The sequence below is a fragment of the Clytia hemisphaerica genome, unplaced genomic scaffold, assembly GCF_902728285.1.
Source record: "Clytia hemisphaerica strain Z4C2 unplaced genomic scaffold, Clytia hemisphaerica genome assembly, whole genome shotgun sequence".
NCBI classification, from domain to species: domain Eukaryota; kingdom Metazoa; phylum Cnidaria; class Hydrozoa; order Leptothecata; family Clytiidae; genus Clytia; species Clytia hemisphaerica.
In genome coordinates this window covers 975,445-993,953 of record NW_027103744.1, presented here as the reverse complement: position 1 = coordinate 993,953, position 18,509 = coordinate 975,445, and the positions used below count along the sequence as shown (strand labels likewise).

Sequence of the window (18,509 nt, the reverse complement as noted above, 5' to 3'; positions counted from 1 at the left end):
CAACCCTGTTTAGTGCTGTATTTGTCGGATTTCACAGCATCTACCGTTCTTTTTGTACTTTTTATGAATCTTATTCACTACAGTAATTCTTATTCACTAGTTCTTAATGGAGTGAATTTTTTTATCTTATTTACTAATTCTTAATAATAATAATAATAATAATGTAGCAAAGTTCTAGGCGCACGAGGGCCTCTGGAACTGATCGTGATTATACGTATTTTACAATTGTCTTGTGTTGAATCTTTTCGGATGTTTATTCCATGCAGCGTTGAGTCTTTCTTTGAAGACTTTGACTGTCTTTGCCTCAGCGACATTTTTTGGCAATTTATTCCAGGTTGGTATAGTTCGATAAAAGAAGGAATTCGTTTGTACGCCACGTAGTCCATCGCTTCCAAAGTTTGGAATCATCTCAAAGTTGTGCTTTCTGTTTGGTCGCATTCGACGGGCTATCTTGTTTGGGATGGTATCTTTTTCGTAATAGTTGATGTGCTTGTAAAGTTGGACCATGTCACAAAAGTGTCTTCTAAACTCGAGCGTAGAAAGATCTAATTCACGCAATCGTTCTTCATAAGACATATTACGACATTTTTGAACAAGTCTTGTTGCCCGTCTTTGTACTCCTTCTTAATCAGATTTACGTGTTTAAGTAGAAACGGAGACCATACTGACTGAGCGTACTCCAGATGCGGGCGAACAAACGTACAATACAATGTTTTGAATGTACTCGTACTCATGTTTACAAAATACTGATACAAAATTAATGGAGTGAATTTTTTTATCTGTCTATCTGTTTATCTGTCTGCGATTGTGATTTCTGCGATTCTGCGTGGTCCTCTCTATCTTTTGTTGTGATAGGCACTTCTATAATTGTTAATAAAAGAGTGCGAGACCTATAAATACGTCGTATTTTAGTTCTTTGATTTTCCGTAGATGGCATCGCCACCTTTTTCCTCTGTCTGGAGCATCTTTTCAACCATTCTGTATCTCCCGACAACTTTCTTTAAGCTTTCTTGGTTGCCTGATTTGATTTCATCCACTGTTACTTTTTCTGCATTAATCTCCCCACTCACTCCTAGATGCTCTGTACTTTCTTCCTCCTTACTACAAAATCTACAGGTCCCTTTGTCACCGTAATTTGCTTTTGCCTTGACCATATTCAAGCGTACTCTAAGGAGTAGATTGGCATCTGCTTGAGTGTTGTCTTTGAGATAAGTCTTGTCCTCGAAGTTTGTCAGGAATCTCAATTTCTTTTTTGTCTTTATTTCTCTTTTCACTTCTTCTTGAATCTCCTTTCTTGTTGCCTCCTTTACTTGCCTTTTCCAATTAGATTTGGGTAATCCTCTCAGCTCCACTGATATCTTTAGTTTTTCAGCTATTCTCCCATGTTGCACTGTACCAGCTTTCTTCATCATACTCTCTTGTCATTTGGCTTTCAACAATATACTTACTTCGTTATTGATTATGTACTTTATGGTACTCATCCAATTCGTTGAATCCGATGATTGACCATTACTGTTGTACTGTTAGAGTCAGTTCTCCTGAAGTTGAAATAATTAGGAAGCAGCGGTTCGTCTGGCAGTGTACTGAGGAATTGGTCAAGATGCTGTTTAAAAGTTTGTTTGGTACAGTATGTGAGGTTTCTAAGGGATTTTGGCAGAGCATTGAAGAGCCTTGGTCCTTCTTGTGAGAGACAACCTCTCCAGATATTTTTATGTTTGACATTTATAGCTTTCAAATTGCATTTTCTACCCACTCTGATTTGTGTAAGAATGCACGCCGCCTGCCTCGTCATTGTAGTTGAAATTGGGGGCAATGTCTTCTAGTATGCACCACGTGTAAATGATTCTGTACCTGTCTCTTCTTCTTTCAAGACTGTAGATTTTCAGTTGGTTCAATTTTTCCCAATAGTTTAAGTGGCTCAACGAGGGGATACCGTTCAGGAATGATTTTTGTAGCAGCTCTAGTTCTTGAATGAGACATCTCTTTGATGGAGACCATAGTTGAGAGCAGTAGTCAAGGTGTGGAATGGCAAGTGACTTCCAAAGGGTTAACATGACATCTTTGTCCCTTGTCTTGAAAGTACGAAATATCCAAGAGCTGATAGATTTCACTTGTTGATTTGGTTTTTGATGTGTTGATTGCAGCTCATATCTACATATAGAGTAACTCCAAGGTCTTTGACTTGGCTTTTTGTTACAATTTGATCTCGAGTATCAGAATAATAAAATGAATAGGGTTTCAGCTCTTCATTTTTTCCATATTGCATATGTTCGAATTTGAGTCCATTCAGTTGCATATTATTGATCTCTGACCATTTGTATACTGAGTTGAGATCGTTTTGGAGAAGTTGGACATCATTTTGACTGGCCAGTGCTTTCATCAGCCTGGTGTCATCCGCAAATGAAGACAGTTGTGTTGACAGAGAATCTCTGTGTTCTCCCTGTAAGAAATAACTTTATCCAGGATAGAAGTTTTCCACAAATGCCATTTCTTTCAAGTTTCTGTAGCAGTATTGAGTGATCAACACGGTCAAATGCTTTACTGAAATCAAGATAGATGACATCTACATTGTAGCCATTTTCAATATAGTGGATTAGACGTTCAGTGTGAGCAAGCAGTTGGCTTAAGCAGGATCTTCCTGACCTAAATCCATGTTGGTTGCTGTTGTAGAGGTTGTTTCTTTCCAGATGATCTTGCAAATTTTTTCTTACAATCTTTTCAAAAACTTTAGTGACGTGTGATGTAAGAGCGACAGGGCGATAGTTTTCAGCCAATCCTTGATTTCCTTTTTTGAAAATAGGGGTGATGTAACTTGTTTTCAGTATCTTTGGAGTGAATCCTTTGTCAAGAATGTTCTGCCATATCAATCTGAGTGGTTTTGCAAGCTGTGATTTGTTTTTGAGTAGAAATCTAGCTGGAAAGCCATCTGGGCCAGCAGCTGAGTTTGAAGAGAGGGTTTGTATCTCTCTAATAAAGTCGTCCTCTGTGAGGTCAAAATAATCAAGTTTCTCCGTAACTTGCGAAGGATTGAGATCAGGATTTTCATATTTTGATTTTGGTGGTGTGAATACAGATTTATATTGATCTTGAAGTATATTGGCCATCTGAAGGTTATTGTCTGTTAGCTTATTTGTGATGGGATCTAATAATGGTCCCACTTTAGGTTTGGTTTTAGAAAATCTTTTTGCGTAAGAGTAGAAGAATTTGGGGTTCACTTTGATTTTGGAGATTGCATCTAGCTCTTGGTTGTACCTTTCGTTGGCATAGCTGCTTTGTAATTTTAGTTCGATATCAATCAATCTTGACTTTGTGTTCCTGTTGAGCTGTCTTTTCTTCAGTTTCTTTCTTTTTCGCATAAGAATTCGACGATTGCGTGGAATAATTGTTTTCTTTATGGGTTTTCGTAAAGGAATGTTGCTTTTGGTGATAACATCAATGCATTTCTCAAGGAATACATTGTATTGTTCATCAGGGTTAGAATCATAAGTTTTTAAAATATTTTCCAATCAATATCATCCATTTTTTCTGTATCAGTAATTCTAGTTTTGTTAAAAGATAAATGTGTAACAACCTCAATGTTGTAGTGATCGGAGTATATGGTTGGTGTTGTTTGGTAGTTAAAGATCATGTCTGTATTGTTTGTTAAAAGAAAGTCTAAAAAATTTCCGTTGGTGTGTGTGGATTTATTCACAATTTGAGAAAGGTTGAACTGTAGTGCGAATTCATCTAAAATTTTTAAGAGTGATCTGTCACAGTTCACTGTAGGTATACATTGTTGGTTTGAGAGTGTATGTGGAATGTTAAAAATCACCACAAATGTAAAGATCAGGACAGCAGCTATAGAGAGTTTCAATCTTTGATACTATTGATGATATAAGCTCTGCGAATTCTGGTGCATCTGATTTGTGATTTGGGTTTGTTGGCTGTCTGTATGGAATTCCAATGATAATGTTAAGATCTTCAGAGTAAAGTAGAAGTCCTTCATTTACACCATTTGAGAATTCGAGTAGGGGTTTGAACAATGGAGAGATGTCATCCCTCAGATAGAAGGCAACACCACCACTGTATCTTCCTTGTTTGGGTTTATCACGATCACGGTCCTTTCTATGTAAGGTGTAGCCTTCGATTTCTAGTTCTCCAGCTTTGTGGTTGGGTGATAGCCAAGTTTCTGTTAAATCAATAAAAATATGATTTTCAGTTGTCAAGATATCTCTGATATAGGGAACACAAGATGGTGAGGTTTGTGGACATAAACCTTGTATGTTCAAGAAAGCAAAGGTTGTTAGTGCAGGGTTCTTGTTGATTGGTGGTTTGGAAGAAAATTGTCCTGTAGATGGCGTGGTTGGTGTGTTTGTTGGAGATTTCGAGAGAGATGGGTGTGTGGTGGTGGTTTGAGACTTTCGTTGATGAACGAAATCATTTGCAGACGGAAGTTGTCCAGGATTTTGAGAAAATCCAAGGAATCATTTGTGTCAGCATGATTCTTTGTTGGAGTTTCTGGTCTCTTTTGAGTGCCTTTGACATGGGCAAAGGTGCAATTGGTGTTGAAACATGCACCTCTCTTGATTGAAGAAGAGCACATTCTTGGGTGGAATTGGTTACATTTAGTTCCAGCATTACATCCCTTTGGACCCTTGTTTCCATGTTTCATGAGTTTGGTGCAGGCTTTTGGATGGTTGTACTGGCAGTTCTTGCCTCGAATACCGTGCTTGCATTTACCTTTGACATAAAATCGGCAGGTTGGTGGTGTGTTGTGTATCTCAGTTTCATCTTTTGATTTGTCAGATGATTGAGGGACTGTAGAGTCTGATGTAAGCTTAGTATTGTTTTCAAGTTGTCTTTGAAATCTTTTCTTCAAGAAGTCAGTTCTTCCTAGATAAACACCATCAAGGGTTCTGTCTGTATTTACATTGTTGTTGTCTATAATAACACTAGGTGTTAGTGGTAGTGATCGGTTCCTTGGCGTTGGAGGAAGAGATCTTGATCTAGGTCGAGTGGAGGATATTGAGGTGTATGATGAGAGGTCAGTAATACTTTTGGTAGGTGAAGATACAGGTGTATGTTGTGGGGAGTTTGCGACAAATGTGGTGTTGGTAGTTTTGATTCTTTGTGTAGGTGTTTGGATAGAGTTGATGTTGACATGATTCACACTGGAATTGGCAGTGCTGGTTAAACTTGTTTTGTGTGGAAAATTTATTGTATTTTCCTGACAATGTTGACAAAGGTAAAACATACCAGGTATTTGGTAGATTAAGTCTCTCAACTCCTCGTCTTGGTCAATCAAATTAATGTTCTTTAGCAGTTTTAGGTAGCATGGTCGATGGACTTCTTGTCCACAGGAGCCACATTTTAAGAGTGAATCGTCATGCATTTTTACTCTATATGACTGGTTGCATATTTGACATATGTCTGGAAAATAGCTCTGTATGACCACACTCAATTTTTCAACGGCTAGTTCGAAACACGGGTCACGGGTCACGGGTTACGGGTCACGGGGTGACGGGGCAGCTCAGATCAAAGTAATTCAAACAGAAAATGTTTTAAAAACACTAAAAATTATCGAAAAAATCAATTTTAAGGTATTTTATCCATGTATGACTATTTAGAACGCTAAAACTGAACCACGTGCTTTCCACGTGCTTTCGAAGTTTGCGTCGTGTATAATGCAGACTAGAAAACACCGCAACATATTACATACATATAATAAGCTTATATTATCAATAATACACTTTTAGTGTTATATGCATGTTATATGTTATACTTAAGTAATATACATATTACAATTCCCATCGCCTGAAAAGCGAGCTTTCTCAAGAAAATGATAATACGGCTATTGTTAAATCATATCTTATTATATCCCCTCCATCACCTTGAGTATGAATATAATTTTAATGGAAAATAACGTAGAAATGATGGTATTTTATAAATGTGTCAATATTTTCCACCTACCATTATGAATTTTTAATAAAAATGACGTAATTATACTCATATCTCTAAAACCACTATCTTGCAGCATTTAATCGTTTTAAAACATGTCAGTCTATATCCAGTCACATGATTAGCATCCTATTAAGTATGAACATTTTGCTGTAAATTGGTTCAGAGGCCTTATATTTCATGATTTTGACAATATTTTTGTCATTCAATATTATTTTGTCAAAATTTGTGGGTGACATATTATTTAAAAAATTTTTATGATAATACTACTCGTATATAATTGTTTCAGACATACTATACTAGTAGTTTTAGTACTATTATATGTGTTATGTAGTACGTGTTATGAATTATACGTCATGAAATCGTTATATTTTTTCGGGTCTGTAAATTGTATGCCCCGTGCCCCGTGACCCGTACCTTGTGACCCGTACCCCGTGACCCGTGACCCGTGTTTCGAACTAGCCGATTTTTCAATTGCTTCGTCTTTGTTCATTATGTTGGTTGTTTTTGACAGGAAATTCAATGTTTCCATGATGGGATCCTTTCAGCATGATTTCAGGGTTTTTATGTTATCTTTAGTTGGCTTTTCTGGATTGTAGAGTCTGAGGCAGTTTCTAATTATTTCATTGCTGGCCTCTTCTGCTAGTTCAGCAAGTACTTGCTTCCAATTGTTGATGAGATCGACTGGTACAGCATTTTTTGTGGTATTTTGAGAGTTTTGCTGAGTCGCCATGGCTGCAAACAAACAACACCAAACCAGAGACTGGGCAGGTGCTTAGCTTACTGGTTTAGTAGAATTTCGTAGCCAACAGGATAGTTGAAAAGAATTAGTTGGAAGACAAATACAGATAACAGATAATTCAGGATACAGATACCTGATCAGCTGCACATGGGAAACCATTCACTGTCATGTGCAGCTGCTCCTCAGGATTTGGCAAAATGCCTGTGTGACCAGCCACAGGACCCTTGTCTTGAGATGTGATATTGAAACGTTGGATGTTGGACGGAAGAAGTAAAAAAATAAAGTAATACCTCAGTAGTCCAGGGCTAACCTGGTGTGTTAAAGCTATGTGGTCTTTAGTCTTTATCCAGGTTGATTTTTTATAGCCAGCAAGCCAAAGAAGTTCCGCTTGATCGGCCACTTCTGAGTATAAAACAACTCAGGTGGATTGGGCTACCTTTGGCCTAGGCCCCGGGATCAGCAGCCTCTACCCAGTATTCGTTTTCCTTCTTGGCTTTTGTTGATATTTCAGTTTTTTTATTTCTCTGATAAAATAATTGCCTCAGCGCTCCTAGGCCTTATTCACTAATTCTTAATGGAGTGAATTTTTTTATCTTTATATTCTTTGCTAGGCGTTCTTTGCCGTTCACTTACTACCGTGCGTGAGATCGGGTAACTTGCATCAGTGGAGGCTGACATGCATAGCCCTCAAATGAAAGACCTGGCTGATCATTAAAATATAAAAATAAATCAAAACAAAAATGGTAGAGTAGAGCTGCGAGCGGAGCTGCGTTTGTATTTTAATGACCAGCTAGGTCATTCATTTGAGGGCTATGCATGTTAGCCTCCACTGATGCATGTTAGCCTCCACTGGTGCACGTTACCCGATCTCGCGGTATGTTGTGAAGTACCATCAACCTCTTGTAATTTATAGTGGCCTTTATTGGCTAGATGCCTGTCTCTGCTAGAACTCCCCAGCTGAGTGTTGTTATCAGTCCACAAGAAACTTGTCTCTATATTCATAGGGATTTGTTACGATATATTTCATATTCTTGTTTTTATAGAGTAACCCATCTGGAGGCTTATAACCAGACGATGTCAATCGAACGGAATCGAACGAAAATTCCAATCGAATCAATCGAACGCAATCAAACGCAATCGAATGATTGCGATTCGATTGTCGAACGCAATCGAATATCAATCGAACGTAAAATTCTGGGTAAAATTCGATTGATTCGATTGATATTCGATTGATATTCGATTACGTTCGATTGATATTCGATTACGTTCGACTGCGTTCGACAGGTGGTCGATTAAATTAGATTCCAATTTACCTCAATTCCTTTCAATTTCGAGCGCCTCTTATTAGGGAGGTTAAGTATCGATACGATAGATAAATCAACGCAACGAACGGGCTTTGACACACAACCTGCAGTAAACATGTGGGCAGTGGGCCTGCATGATCTGCATTTTCTAGAATCCAGGCTAAAATGATTCATATCATCTCGTTTAACTCTTCAAATGTTGAACGAGAATCAACGTTAATCAACAGAATCAATTAGTTGAACCAGTCGAATGCATAAGCCAACCGAACGTAGTCGAATCATCGAATCAATCGAACACAATCGAATCAATCGAATCCAGGCACTAATCGAACGCAATCGAATCAATCGAGAAAATCGCGGTAAAATATTCGATTGGCATTCGATTGCGTTCGGCAATCGAATTTCAATCATTCGATTGCGTTCGATTGCGTTCAATTGATTCGGCGTTCGATTTGTTCGATTGACATCGTCTGGTTATAATATACTGTGAGTGGTCCATAATCAGACAGCCCTGCCTAAATCTGACCCCTCAAATAACTGCTATGAAAAAATTTCTATGTTTTCTTACAAACATTCCCATGAAGTTGAACAATAAACTATAGACCTTTTTTGAAAGAGGCCACCCTGTTGAATAATTATGTAGTCCAGCAGAAAAACAATGATAAAACCATGCATAATTATTACAATTTGATGCATGATACAGTAATTATGCATGGCTCTATCATTGTTTTTATGGCTGGACTACATAATTATTCAACAGAACAGGGTTGGTGACCTCTTTGAAAAAAGGTCTATTGCAAGAACTCTCAAAACAAAACATCTCACAAGATGACTATAATGTCAAGATGTCAATTAATGCAATAAAAAAAGTGTGAGTTGTAAAAATAATTAAATTTCATATTTCCACCGTCCACGTCCAAGTCCAAGTCCAAGTGTCCACGTCCACGACCCCGACACCGTCCCCGACCCGAAAGTGCGTACACGTACCACCCCATCAGTCGAGTACTGAGCGATCTTTTCAAGTCATCTCTATACAAAAAAGAAAAGCAGTCGAGTACTGAGCGATCTTTTCAAGTCATCTCTATACAAAAAAGAAAAGCAAAAAGACCTATCGAATGAGAACATCATAATGTTCCACTGCAGAGTAACACAAAAGACAAAACACAGAAGGTTTCACACTTCACACTTCTAAGTTGACCAAGCGATAACCTATCGAAGCTCTGGTGCCAGATGATAGGTAAGCAGCAACCAGTTGGCCAGATATAACAGACATAATTTTGAAATTCAATTACACAGCTCTAGGTACCATTTTGGTACAAAAAGCGCCATACCGCCACCAAAGGCGCCTCTATTCGATAAAAACCCGCCCAAAAAGACTGGGGAAAGGTTGACCGCCATTTTCCTTTTATTGTTCCACAAGCTTCTCAAACGCTCTTTCTCCGCGTGCTGCTTGTGTCTGCTGCTTGCTCATTCACCTACTTTGAAAGAAATTTACTTATCGTAGTTGTAAGTACAAACATTTGATTTCCTTCAAAATTCAACTCTGGCTTCAGATGTAGTTCTAAAAACTGTCTTGAGGAAATGTATCATTACAAAAAAATAATGCTTTTGCTCAAATCTTTTGATAATGTGTATATACATACACACATATTATTTGATTAACATTCAGTCAGAGCAGTCAAAGTTGAAATAAGGTGCCAAATCATTAAATCTAGTTTTTGACGCTCTGGCACACAGAATTTCTTGTAGAATTTTTGGGGGGGGACTATTTTTCTCAGATGGTTAAGAGCCATTTTTTTTAAAAATCTTCAGAATAAAGAAAGTGTGATACCTCACCCTCTTAGATTTTGATGAAATTTTGACCAAATGATCCATCACACAAGAAAATAAGACCATGAAAATTTCACCTTGATATCTCAAGTAGTTTTGAAGATACAGAGTCTCAAAGATAGGCTACTAAGCGGAAATTGACCCCTAAAAATCATGAACTCTGGTGGGGAGCAGATTTTGAAAGCCAATGAATTTTTATTCAAGTACATTAGAAAGCTGATTTACAGTGGATTTCAAGAACTTTTTGTAGGGAATCAGAAAAAATCAAATTGAGTCTCCAAAATTTTCCCCGAAAATCTCTAGCACCTCCTGTAGAGGGCTTCAAACTTTGTGTAATCTGGGTTTGGAAGCACTTTTAGCTGTCTGCTGATGGTCCTTGGAGACTTTTTTGAAGCAAACTTTTGACCTGGAGTGGTTTACTGGTGGGTTTTGGCCACAAAAATAACATTTTCAGGATTTCTATTTTTGCGTAAGCGTCAAAAATGGCCGAAAAAATTGCTATTTTGGCTGATCTGGAGCAAAATTCAAGATGGCGTATCTTTTTGAACCCCCTACAAATTTTTTTGAAACTTTCAGTAATGCTTCCTTAGTAGGTCTAGTTTATAACCTCAAAAAATCTCAGTGGGGCCTTGAAGTCTCTTAAAGATATGATCAATTGAAAATTTGCTTAACTTCGTTGTTTTTTCCCTCCTAAAATGCTAAATCAGGCCCACTTAAGGGCTCTAAAGGTAAATTCTTGTCAAAATATTGGTTGATCTTCTCTAGCCAACTAATCATTGGCATTAAGGGAACAACTGTAAAAAAATTCAGGTCATTTCCATTAACAGATGACATTTTATGACTGTTTCTTTATTTTTAATCATAGAATATGTAAAAAAATGAGACTGACATCTATGGCCTTTGCTACCATTCCAGGGCCTATATTTTCAGGAAAAGCCTCAACCTTTTACAGTTTGGTGAATATTATTCTTAAATATAAGCAGGTTACTTCAACAAAATGGGTTTAACAGTACTTAATTCCTATTCAAAAACTTTTTAGACTCATTCAGAAATCCTACTTTGACAATAATTTGCGCTTTACCGCAAAATTTCTAAGTCCAAGTGTCGTGATTAACTTTAGACTGTCCAATATCTCTATATTTGTGTACACTGACAGCCTTACTTGTTGATTCTTAAATAACTAAGCAACATTACTAGGGTGATATTTTATGAGATACTGCAAACAATGATGTTTAAATCATCTGGACAAGAAATATTGGACAGTCCAAAGTTAATCACGACACTTGGACTTAGAAATTTTGCGGTAAAGCGCAAATTATTGTCAAAGTAGGATTTCTGAATGAGTCTAAAAAGTTTTTGAATAGGAATTAAGTACTGTTAAACCCATTTAGTTGAAGTAACCTGCTTATATTTAGGAATAATATTTACCAAACTGTGAAAGGTTGAGGCTTTTCCTGAAAATATAGGCCCTGGAATGGTAGGAAAGGCCAGATGTCAGTCCCATTTTTTTACATATTCTATACTTAAAAATAAAGAAACAGTCATAAAATGTCATCTGTTAATGGAAATGACCTGAATTTTTTTACAGTTGTTCCCTTAATGCCAATGATTAGTTGGCTAGAGAAGATCAACCAATATTTTGACAAGAATTTACCTTTAGAGGCCTTAAGTGGGCCTGATTTAGCATTTTAGGAGGGAAAAAACAACGAAGTTAAGCAAATTTTCAATTGATCATATCTTTAAGAGACTTCAAGGCCCCTGAGATTTTTTGAGGTTATAAACTAGACCTACTAAGGAAGCATTACTGAAAGTTTCAAAAAAATTTGTAGGGGGTTCAAAAAGATACGCCATCTTGAATTTTGCTCCAGATCAGCCAAAATAGCAATTTTTTCGGCCATTTTTGACGCTTACGCAAAAATAGAAATCCTGAAAATGTTATTTTTGTGGCCAAAACCCACCAGTAAACCACTCCAGGTCAAAAGTTTGCTTCAAAAAAGTCTCCAAGGACCATCAGCAGACAGCTAAAAGTGCTTCCAAACCCAGATTACACAAAGTTTGAAGCCCTCTACAGGAGGTGCTAGAGATTTTTGGGGAAAATTTTGGAGACTCAATTTGATTTTTTCTGATTCCCTACAAAAAGTTCTTGAAATCCACTGTAAATCAGCTTTCTAATGTACTTGAATAAAAATTCATTGGCTTTCAAAATCTGCTCCCCACCAGAGTTCATGATTTTTAGGGGTCAATTTCCGCTTAGTAGCCTATCTTTGAGACGCTGTATCTTCAAAACTACTTGAGATATCAAGGTGAAATTTTCAGGGTCTTATTTTCTTGTGTGATGGATCATTTGGTCAAAATTTCATCAAAATCCAAGAGGATGAGGTATCACACCCTGAAGACTCTTAAAAAAAATGGCTCTTAATTTGAAAAGTGCGTTTATAGATAGGAATTAAGATTCTATCACACAATGCTTTTCGAGTGGAAAGGTTTCAAATAGGAGGCAGAAGGTGAAAATGAATGTTTGTTATTGTTTTAAAACTCATTTTTTTGGTCTTCCTACTTTATAAACTTCATAAAAGTATTCAGTAAAGCTTGGTACTCGCGTATTAAAAAAAGTGGCGTTTAACAGTAATCGCGCACGTCTTATGCTAGCCGCAGGCGTTTAACTTTTCAGATCATCTATGTACTCACTGGGAGCTTTTTAGCAAAGAGAGATGAAAAAAGAGGGGGAAAGTGAAACAAAATCTACAAAAGAATTGAAAAGAATTAATCTTGTTTTCTCTCATTTTAAGTGATATTTGTGTATGATGTTATTATATTCTGTTTTCTTTTGTGTGATTAGTTTAAAGCAAACAAGATTCTTTTTTGAGCATATTCATGCATTAATGAACCTTATTTGTGAAATACAATAATGTTTTGCATGGTTCTGTTGATATTACACTCAGACCTGTTCCTCTTAAATAAAATTACAGTCCACATGTAGGCGCATGACCATATTCTTCAGATTGTATAGATTACAGAATATGGCCTCACCACGTGACAAATATCATCGAAAGCATAGAGGTATAAAGAAAGAGGAGAAGTATGCTATTGTAACCATGCTCGCCCTACGATTAAAAATATTACGAGGTATTCATGCTCATAATCTCCTATATCGTGCATTTTTAATGAGCTCTTTTGTTGATAGGTAAAATCTTATTGGCTAACTCAAATGTTGGAAATAAGATGGGATGAGATTCATTGTTTCTGACATTAGTGGAAGAAAATATTTGGATTAAAAAAGGGCCTGTAAACTTTGCAATCCTTCACCGAATGACAAGATTTTTCGATCAACATTTTCTTCAAGGTGAACTCAATTGCTTAATACTTACTTCCAAAATTCTCCAGCGACTTTTTGTCTACAAATTGGGTCTGAAATTGTGTGTGCTTATAAAGAACTTTTCATTTAATGGATGGCAAAATTGAACGCAAACTTATTTCGTGGAGCTAATTTTATTTTATTCTCGTATATTAGAAGGCTGGAAATCTTCGATGCTGATAGTAAGAATGTTCAGAGCAAACTTGAGTTCTACTAAAAAGTCGTATTTCATCGGGCGAGCCTAGAATTTCTTTTGATTTATTACATAAAAGAAATCAAAAGACTTTAACGACCAATTACCGACGAATTCATCTCCTGTCTTTCTTTATACCTCCATGTTGAAAGTAAAGCATTTCGAAATCAAAAAACAGACACGCTCTGAGAATAGCTTAGTTTCAAGAACTCGCGTCCATGACACTCAAAGTTAAATCGCTTAGTCTATAATTCACCACAAATTCTGGGTTGTGATGGCTTATTCTGGGTTAAAATCAAATAATTCTTGTCAAAAACAGCAAGTATTGCTGAAAATAGCAATTTTAATTCTTTAAAACTTGTTGTTTTCTTTTTCCTTGCTAAATTTTCCCAAACACTTCTCTGTATTTAAACTGCAATATTTTATAGGCTGAAAAGAATTGGAACATTGAAAATATCTTCAGAAGTTATTAAAGGACATTTAACATATGTATCTTCAAATTCCTAAGCAAAAAAATGAAAAAATGATTTTATTTTTCAGAACCATGTCTGGAGGAATGCCAGGAAAGATTTTCATTGGCGGTATGCCTTATGCCTTGTCAGAAGATGACTTGAAAGAAAAGTTTGAGAAATATGGTGTTGTTACTGATTGTAAGTTTTTTCTATTTTCCCTCTATCCCTTTCCTTCAATTCAAGTTCTATTGAATTATCACATAATATATTCAATGCTTGGGTCAGAAAGATTTTGGCTCGACAGTGTCAAATATTTAGCTGTTTGTGTTACTGATGAGGGCCTAAAATAGCTCTAACGACAACTTTCTTATAGCTTTCATTGTAAGAGAGAAGGAAGATGATCATGGGCTCAAGAAATCTAAAGGCTATGGTTTCATCACTTATGAAAACAAAGAATCTGCAGATGAAGCTATCAAAGCCATGCATGATTCAGTAAGTTATTTTATCTGTTATTTATTTTGCAAAATGAAAATGGAATCTAAAACCTAGAAAATTTCCAAACTCCAGCTGGAAATTTTAGACCCAAAACACTACCCCCCTCCACTATTCCCCAACAAAATTTATTGCCAATTTTAAAGATTTTTTTTCAGCCCAAGTCCAGCCCAAATGTTAAGGGAGGATTTTCCTATTTTTTATCTGTAATAATCTTTGATCAAGTAATTTAGTGATAATCACACTGTGGGTTATTTTTCCTTATTTGATCCTTCAAAGAGAGCAATTGATTGTTAATTGCATCCTGTAGAGAGCAGTCAATTGTTAATCACACTCTCGAAGAGGCGCCAATTTCTTTAAAATTGAGTTTTTGATAGAGCCTTTCCGGATGCAGCAAAATTGCACTCGTGCCTTTCCGAATGCAGCAAAATTGTACTCGTTATCATGTGATTGATTGTATATACTTAACTTATTACAGATGCTGGATGGTCGAAAAATCACTGTTAATTATGCAACCAAACCAGCCAACGCTGGTGGTCGTGGTGGTGGTGGCAGAGGTGGAGGTAAAAAAATATCTGTTCATCTTATAAATAAAATTTTATTATTTGAGGTATTTTACAAAAGTTAACATTTAATTATCTATTATGCGCTTCCACAATGGATGCTGCTGAGAAGCAAGTCTTAAATATATCCTTTGTATTTTTAGGCCGTGGTGGTTTTCAAAACGGTGGTGGACGAGGCGGTGGCCGTGGTGGTTATGGAGGTGGTCGTGGTGGATATGGTGGTAATTCTGGTGGTTACCAACGAGGTGGATATGGCGGTAACTCCGGAGGTGGATATGGCGGTAACTCCGGAGGTGGATATGGCGGTAACTCCGGTGGTGGTTATGGTGGTAACAGTGGTAGTTACGGACAACAAAGTGGTGGTTATGGTGGTGGCCAGAGTGGCGGATATGGCAGTGGACAGCAATCTAGCTATGGAAGCCAGCAAAGTGGGGGGTATAACTCACAACCGTCAACTCAATCTTCAGGAGGACAGTATGGAAGTAGTGGAGGCAGCTACAATTCTTCATCTCAAGCCCCTAGCTATAACCAGCAATCTTCTGGCCAAAGCTATGGTAGCCAATCGAGTGGGGGACAAGGACAATCACAACAATATGGTAGCCAAAGTTATGGTAGTCAACAACAATCAGCGCCTGCCTCGTCAGCATATAGTTCTTCAGGTTATGGACAACAACAACAAGCTGCACCAGCCACTGGATATAGTGGTCAAAGCTACGGCCAGAGTGGTGGCAGTTATAATCAACAATCTAGTACAGGTTATGGCCAAGGTAGCACAGGTGGCTATTCACAACAATCCTCTTATGGAGGTTCTGCAGGTGCTGGCAGCTATGGGGGAAGTGCTGGATCAGGTGGATATGGACAATGAGTTTAACAGGTGAGGTTTGATTCTGATGAGTATCCATTGCTTTTATTTCAGGGTTTTAAATCAAATGCTTGTCAATTGGTAAGTATTGCACTTTCGTTTTAGCAAACATTCTAACTCGATAACAATTTCTTTTCTAGAAGGTAAGTAAATTTCTTTCAATTAAGTTTTAACTCTAAATTTAACACTCTTACTTCCCTTTTGTCTGCTAGGTATAACGTCTGAGACTTGATTTGGTTTTTCTGTGTCTGAAAACCAAAAAGCAAATTTGTTTGACGTCTGACCAAGTTTGGAACTTCTGTCTGGATACTTCAAATATTGTTTGGATAAAATACCCTGTCTGGAATCTCTGCTTCATACGTTTGATACAAGAAAAAAAATAGTTTTATGATTTTACATAATTTGGGAAATATTCATTTCAAAAAAACATTTCACGACCTTGTTTGAATTTGCATTTTTCTCTGGTCTTACCTGATTGCATATTATTGTTTGATCGTCTGAAATTGTCTGATGTTCGAATGTTTGCATTTTATGTGTTTTGTATTACTTTCTATATCTGATCTTTAACATATTTTTCTAACAGCATTCTGAGCTCTGACGATGTTTGAATTTTTCAGTTTTAATTGTCTGGTCTAAGTAACTGGGTGGGGTTAGTTTTCTCACTATTTTTTACGTACTTTCTGTAAATAATATAGCTTTTATCCAATTTATGAAGTAAATATTTTGAACTGGTGTACCAGACAAAAAGAGTATACTGAACATACAAAAGCCATGCACTGTAAAGTGAGGGCTGGTGCCACTAACTTTTATTTTATGTAAATTTTTATTTTGGCAGTTGCTAGAAAGAAACTCATTCTTTCCGAAATACTTGTCTCCTTTCTTTGACCTGACTTTGCAAAGTTCTTTTAAGACAAATCTATCAAAATTCTACTTTTTCCAAACCAATCGCTCAAAGGTCGTCTTTCCTTTAAAATTAAGGAAATGAATACTTTGAAGGAATTAATTTTGGGAGGTTCACAATTCTTAGAAAAATAAATTTAGCGAATTAACTTTTTTTGATTTTGACAAATAGCTTTCAAATTTCACGTATTGGGCTCTTCCAGAAAAAATCCGTTCATGGGGGGTGGAAGATATATTATTTTTTTCATGAATTACCCCTGGACATTTTGATTTTTAAACCCCCCTGGACAAACATCAAATCAACCCCGTGGACACAAAAAATTAGCCTGGACATTGCAATTTACCCCCCGGACGATTCATTCTCCACCCCCCATGAACGGATTTTTTCTGGTAGTGACCATTTCATATTTTCCGAAAATTTGATACTTATTAGCTTTCCAAAATTGTACAACAAGTGCTTTGACTAAAGTCGAGCGACCTCAGAGCATCGAACAAATTCCCCATTACTGTACTACTATACTACCGGGTGTCTCCAAAAAAAAACTAATGCTAATATTTTGACGCATTTCTGTTAAAACACTTTCGAAATTTAAAGGGTTTCCCAAGAATTCATATTTATATCTCTACTCTCGGGTACTTAATAGCCGTCCCCCCCCCCGCTAATTAATTTTTCGAAGAGAGTAAGCATAAATTACGGCTGCAAATGAAAATTTTACCAAAGCATATTGAGCCTCGACGTGAATTGATAATATGCGAGTTGCGAGTTGGTCCTGCGAGTTGCGAGTTGCTATCAAATATGCGAGTTGCAAGTTGCAAGTTACGAGTTGCTATTTTAAGTAAATAAAAGTGCGAGTTGCGAGTTGAAAATTTCACGTTCAGACATCAAAATCGCGAGTTGCAGATTAAAATCGCGAGTTGCAGATTAAAATCGCGAGTTGCAAATTAAAATCGCGAGTTGAAAAATCAAAAGTGCGAGTTGCAAATTAAAATCGCGAGTTGAAAAATCAAAAGTGCGAGTTACAAATTAAAATCGCGAGTTGCAAATTAAAATCGAGAGTTGAAAAATCAAAAGTGCGAGTTGCAAATTAAAATCGCGAGTTGCAAATTAAAATCGCGAGTTGAAAAATCAAAAGTGCGAGTTGCAAATTAAAATCGCGAGTTGCAAATTTTAAAGTGCGACTTGCAAGCTTGTTCAACCAGTGTGGAGCATTTTGTCGTTAGGGCGACATGTCTAGGTTCAAAATTGGAGAAAAGTTTTGTTAGAAAGATTAAAAGCAACCTCGTCCCCGTGTATCCCAGGCTTTATTTACGTTACTGATTGACGCCAGAGAATACCCTGGTGTTGGCTGATGCGAGTTCCCCCTCTCAGAGGGGGAACTTCTCAAAACAATTTAGCCTCCGTCTCGGAAGAGGACTGGGCCCGAATTTGCGGACGTTTTCACAGTTTCACTTTCGTTTTCGGCTATACGACAGCGTTTTCAAGCAGAAAGCAGAGGGAATCTGTGAAATTATGGCAGGGAATGCTAACCTATTTTTCCAGTGTTTCTCAAGATTGGAGCAAGATTATTGTTCTAGAAAGTTCATAAAGGCCTAATAGTTTCAGATTAGTATGATTTCATCAGAAAAAACATTTACACCAAAGCTCCTTATCGATATGTGAAGGCTACCAAAAATAGCAATGTCCTCCATCAGAACAACTTTAACATAAGGGACAAGGACAATCAAGAAGTCTACTTCTTTGTTGAAAATTTGCACAAAATACTTAGAGAAAATGGTACTATGGAAGCCCATTCTATACTCCTAAATGATAGTTGAAAGATCAGCAGTTGAGAGGGTTGATTAAAATAGAACTCAAAGCACATAATAAAGTATACATATA

General features: G+C 36.9%; 2 protein-coding genes across 2 annotated transcripts; one reads left to right on the top strand and one right to left on the bottom strand.

Annotated features, from left to right (window-relative positions):
• Nucleotides 1-219: 219 nt before the first annotated feature.
• LOC136805358 (uncharacterized) lies at nucleotides 220-576 on the bottom strand. The gene has a single exon (XM_067061944.1). It carries the CDS (start codon nucleotides 574-576, stop codon nucleotides 220-222), a length of 357 nt encoding a protein of 118 aa, XP_066918045.1.
• An 8,804-nt stretch (nucleotides 577-9,380) lies between these two features.
• On the top strand, nucleotides 9,381-16,595 carry LOC136805330 (uncharacterized). The gene is made up of 6 exons (XM_067061918.1): nucleotides 9,381-9,489; nucleotides 13,902-14,011; nucleotides 14,187-14,305; nucleotides 14,784-14,868; nucleotides 15,012-15,742; nucleotides 15,943-16,595. Exons 2-5 carry the CDS (start codon nucleotides 13,906-13,908, stop codon nucleotides 15,731-15,733), a joined length of 1,032 nt encoding a protein of 343 aa, XP_066918019.1. The 5' UTR covers nucleotides 9,381-9,489; nucleotides 13,902-13,905; the 3' UTR covers nucleotides 15,734-15,742; nucleotides 15,943-16,595.
• Nucleotides 16,596-18,509: the final 1,914 nt, after the last annotated feature.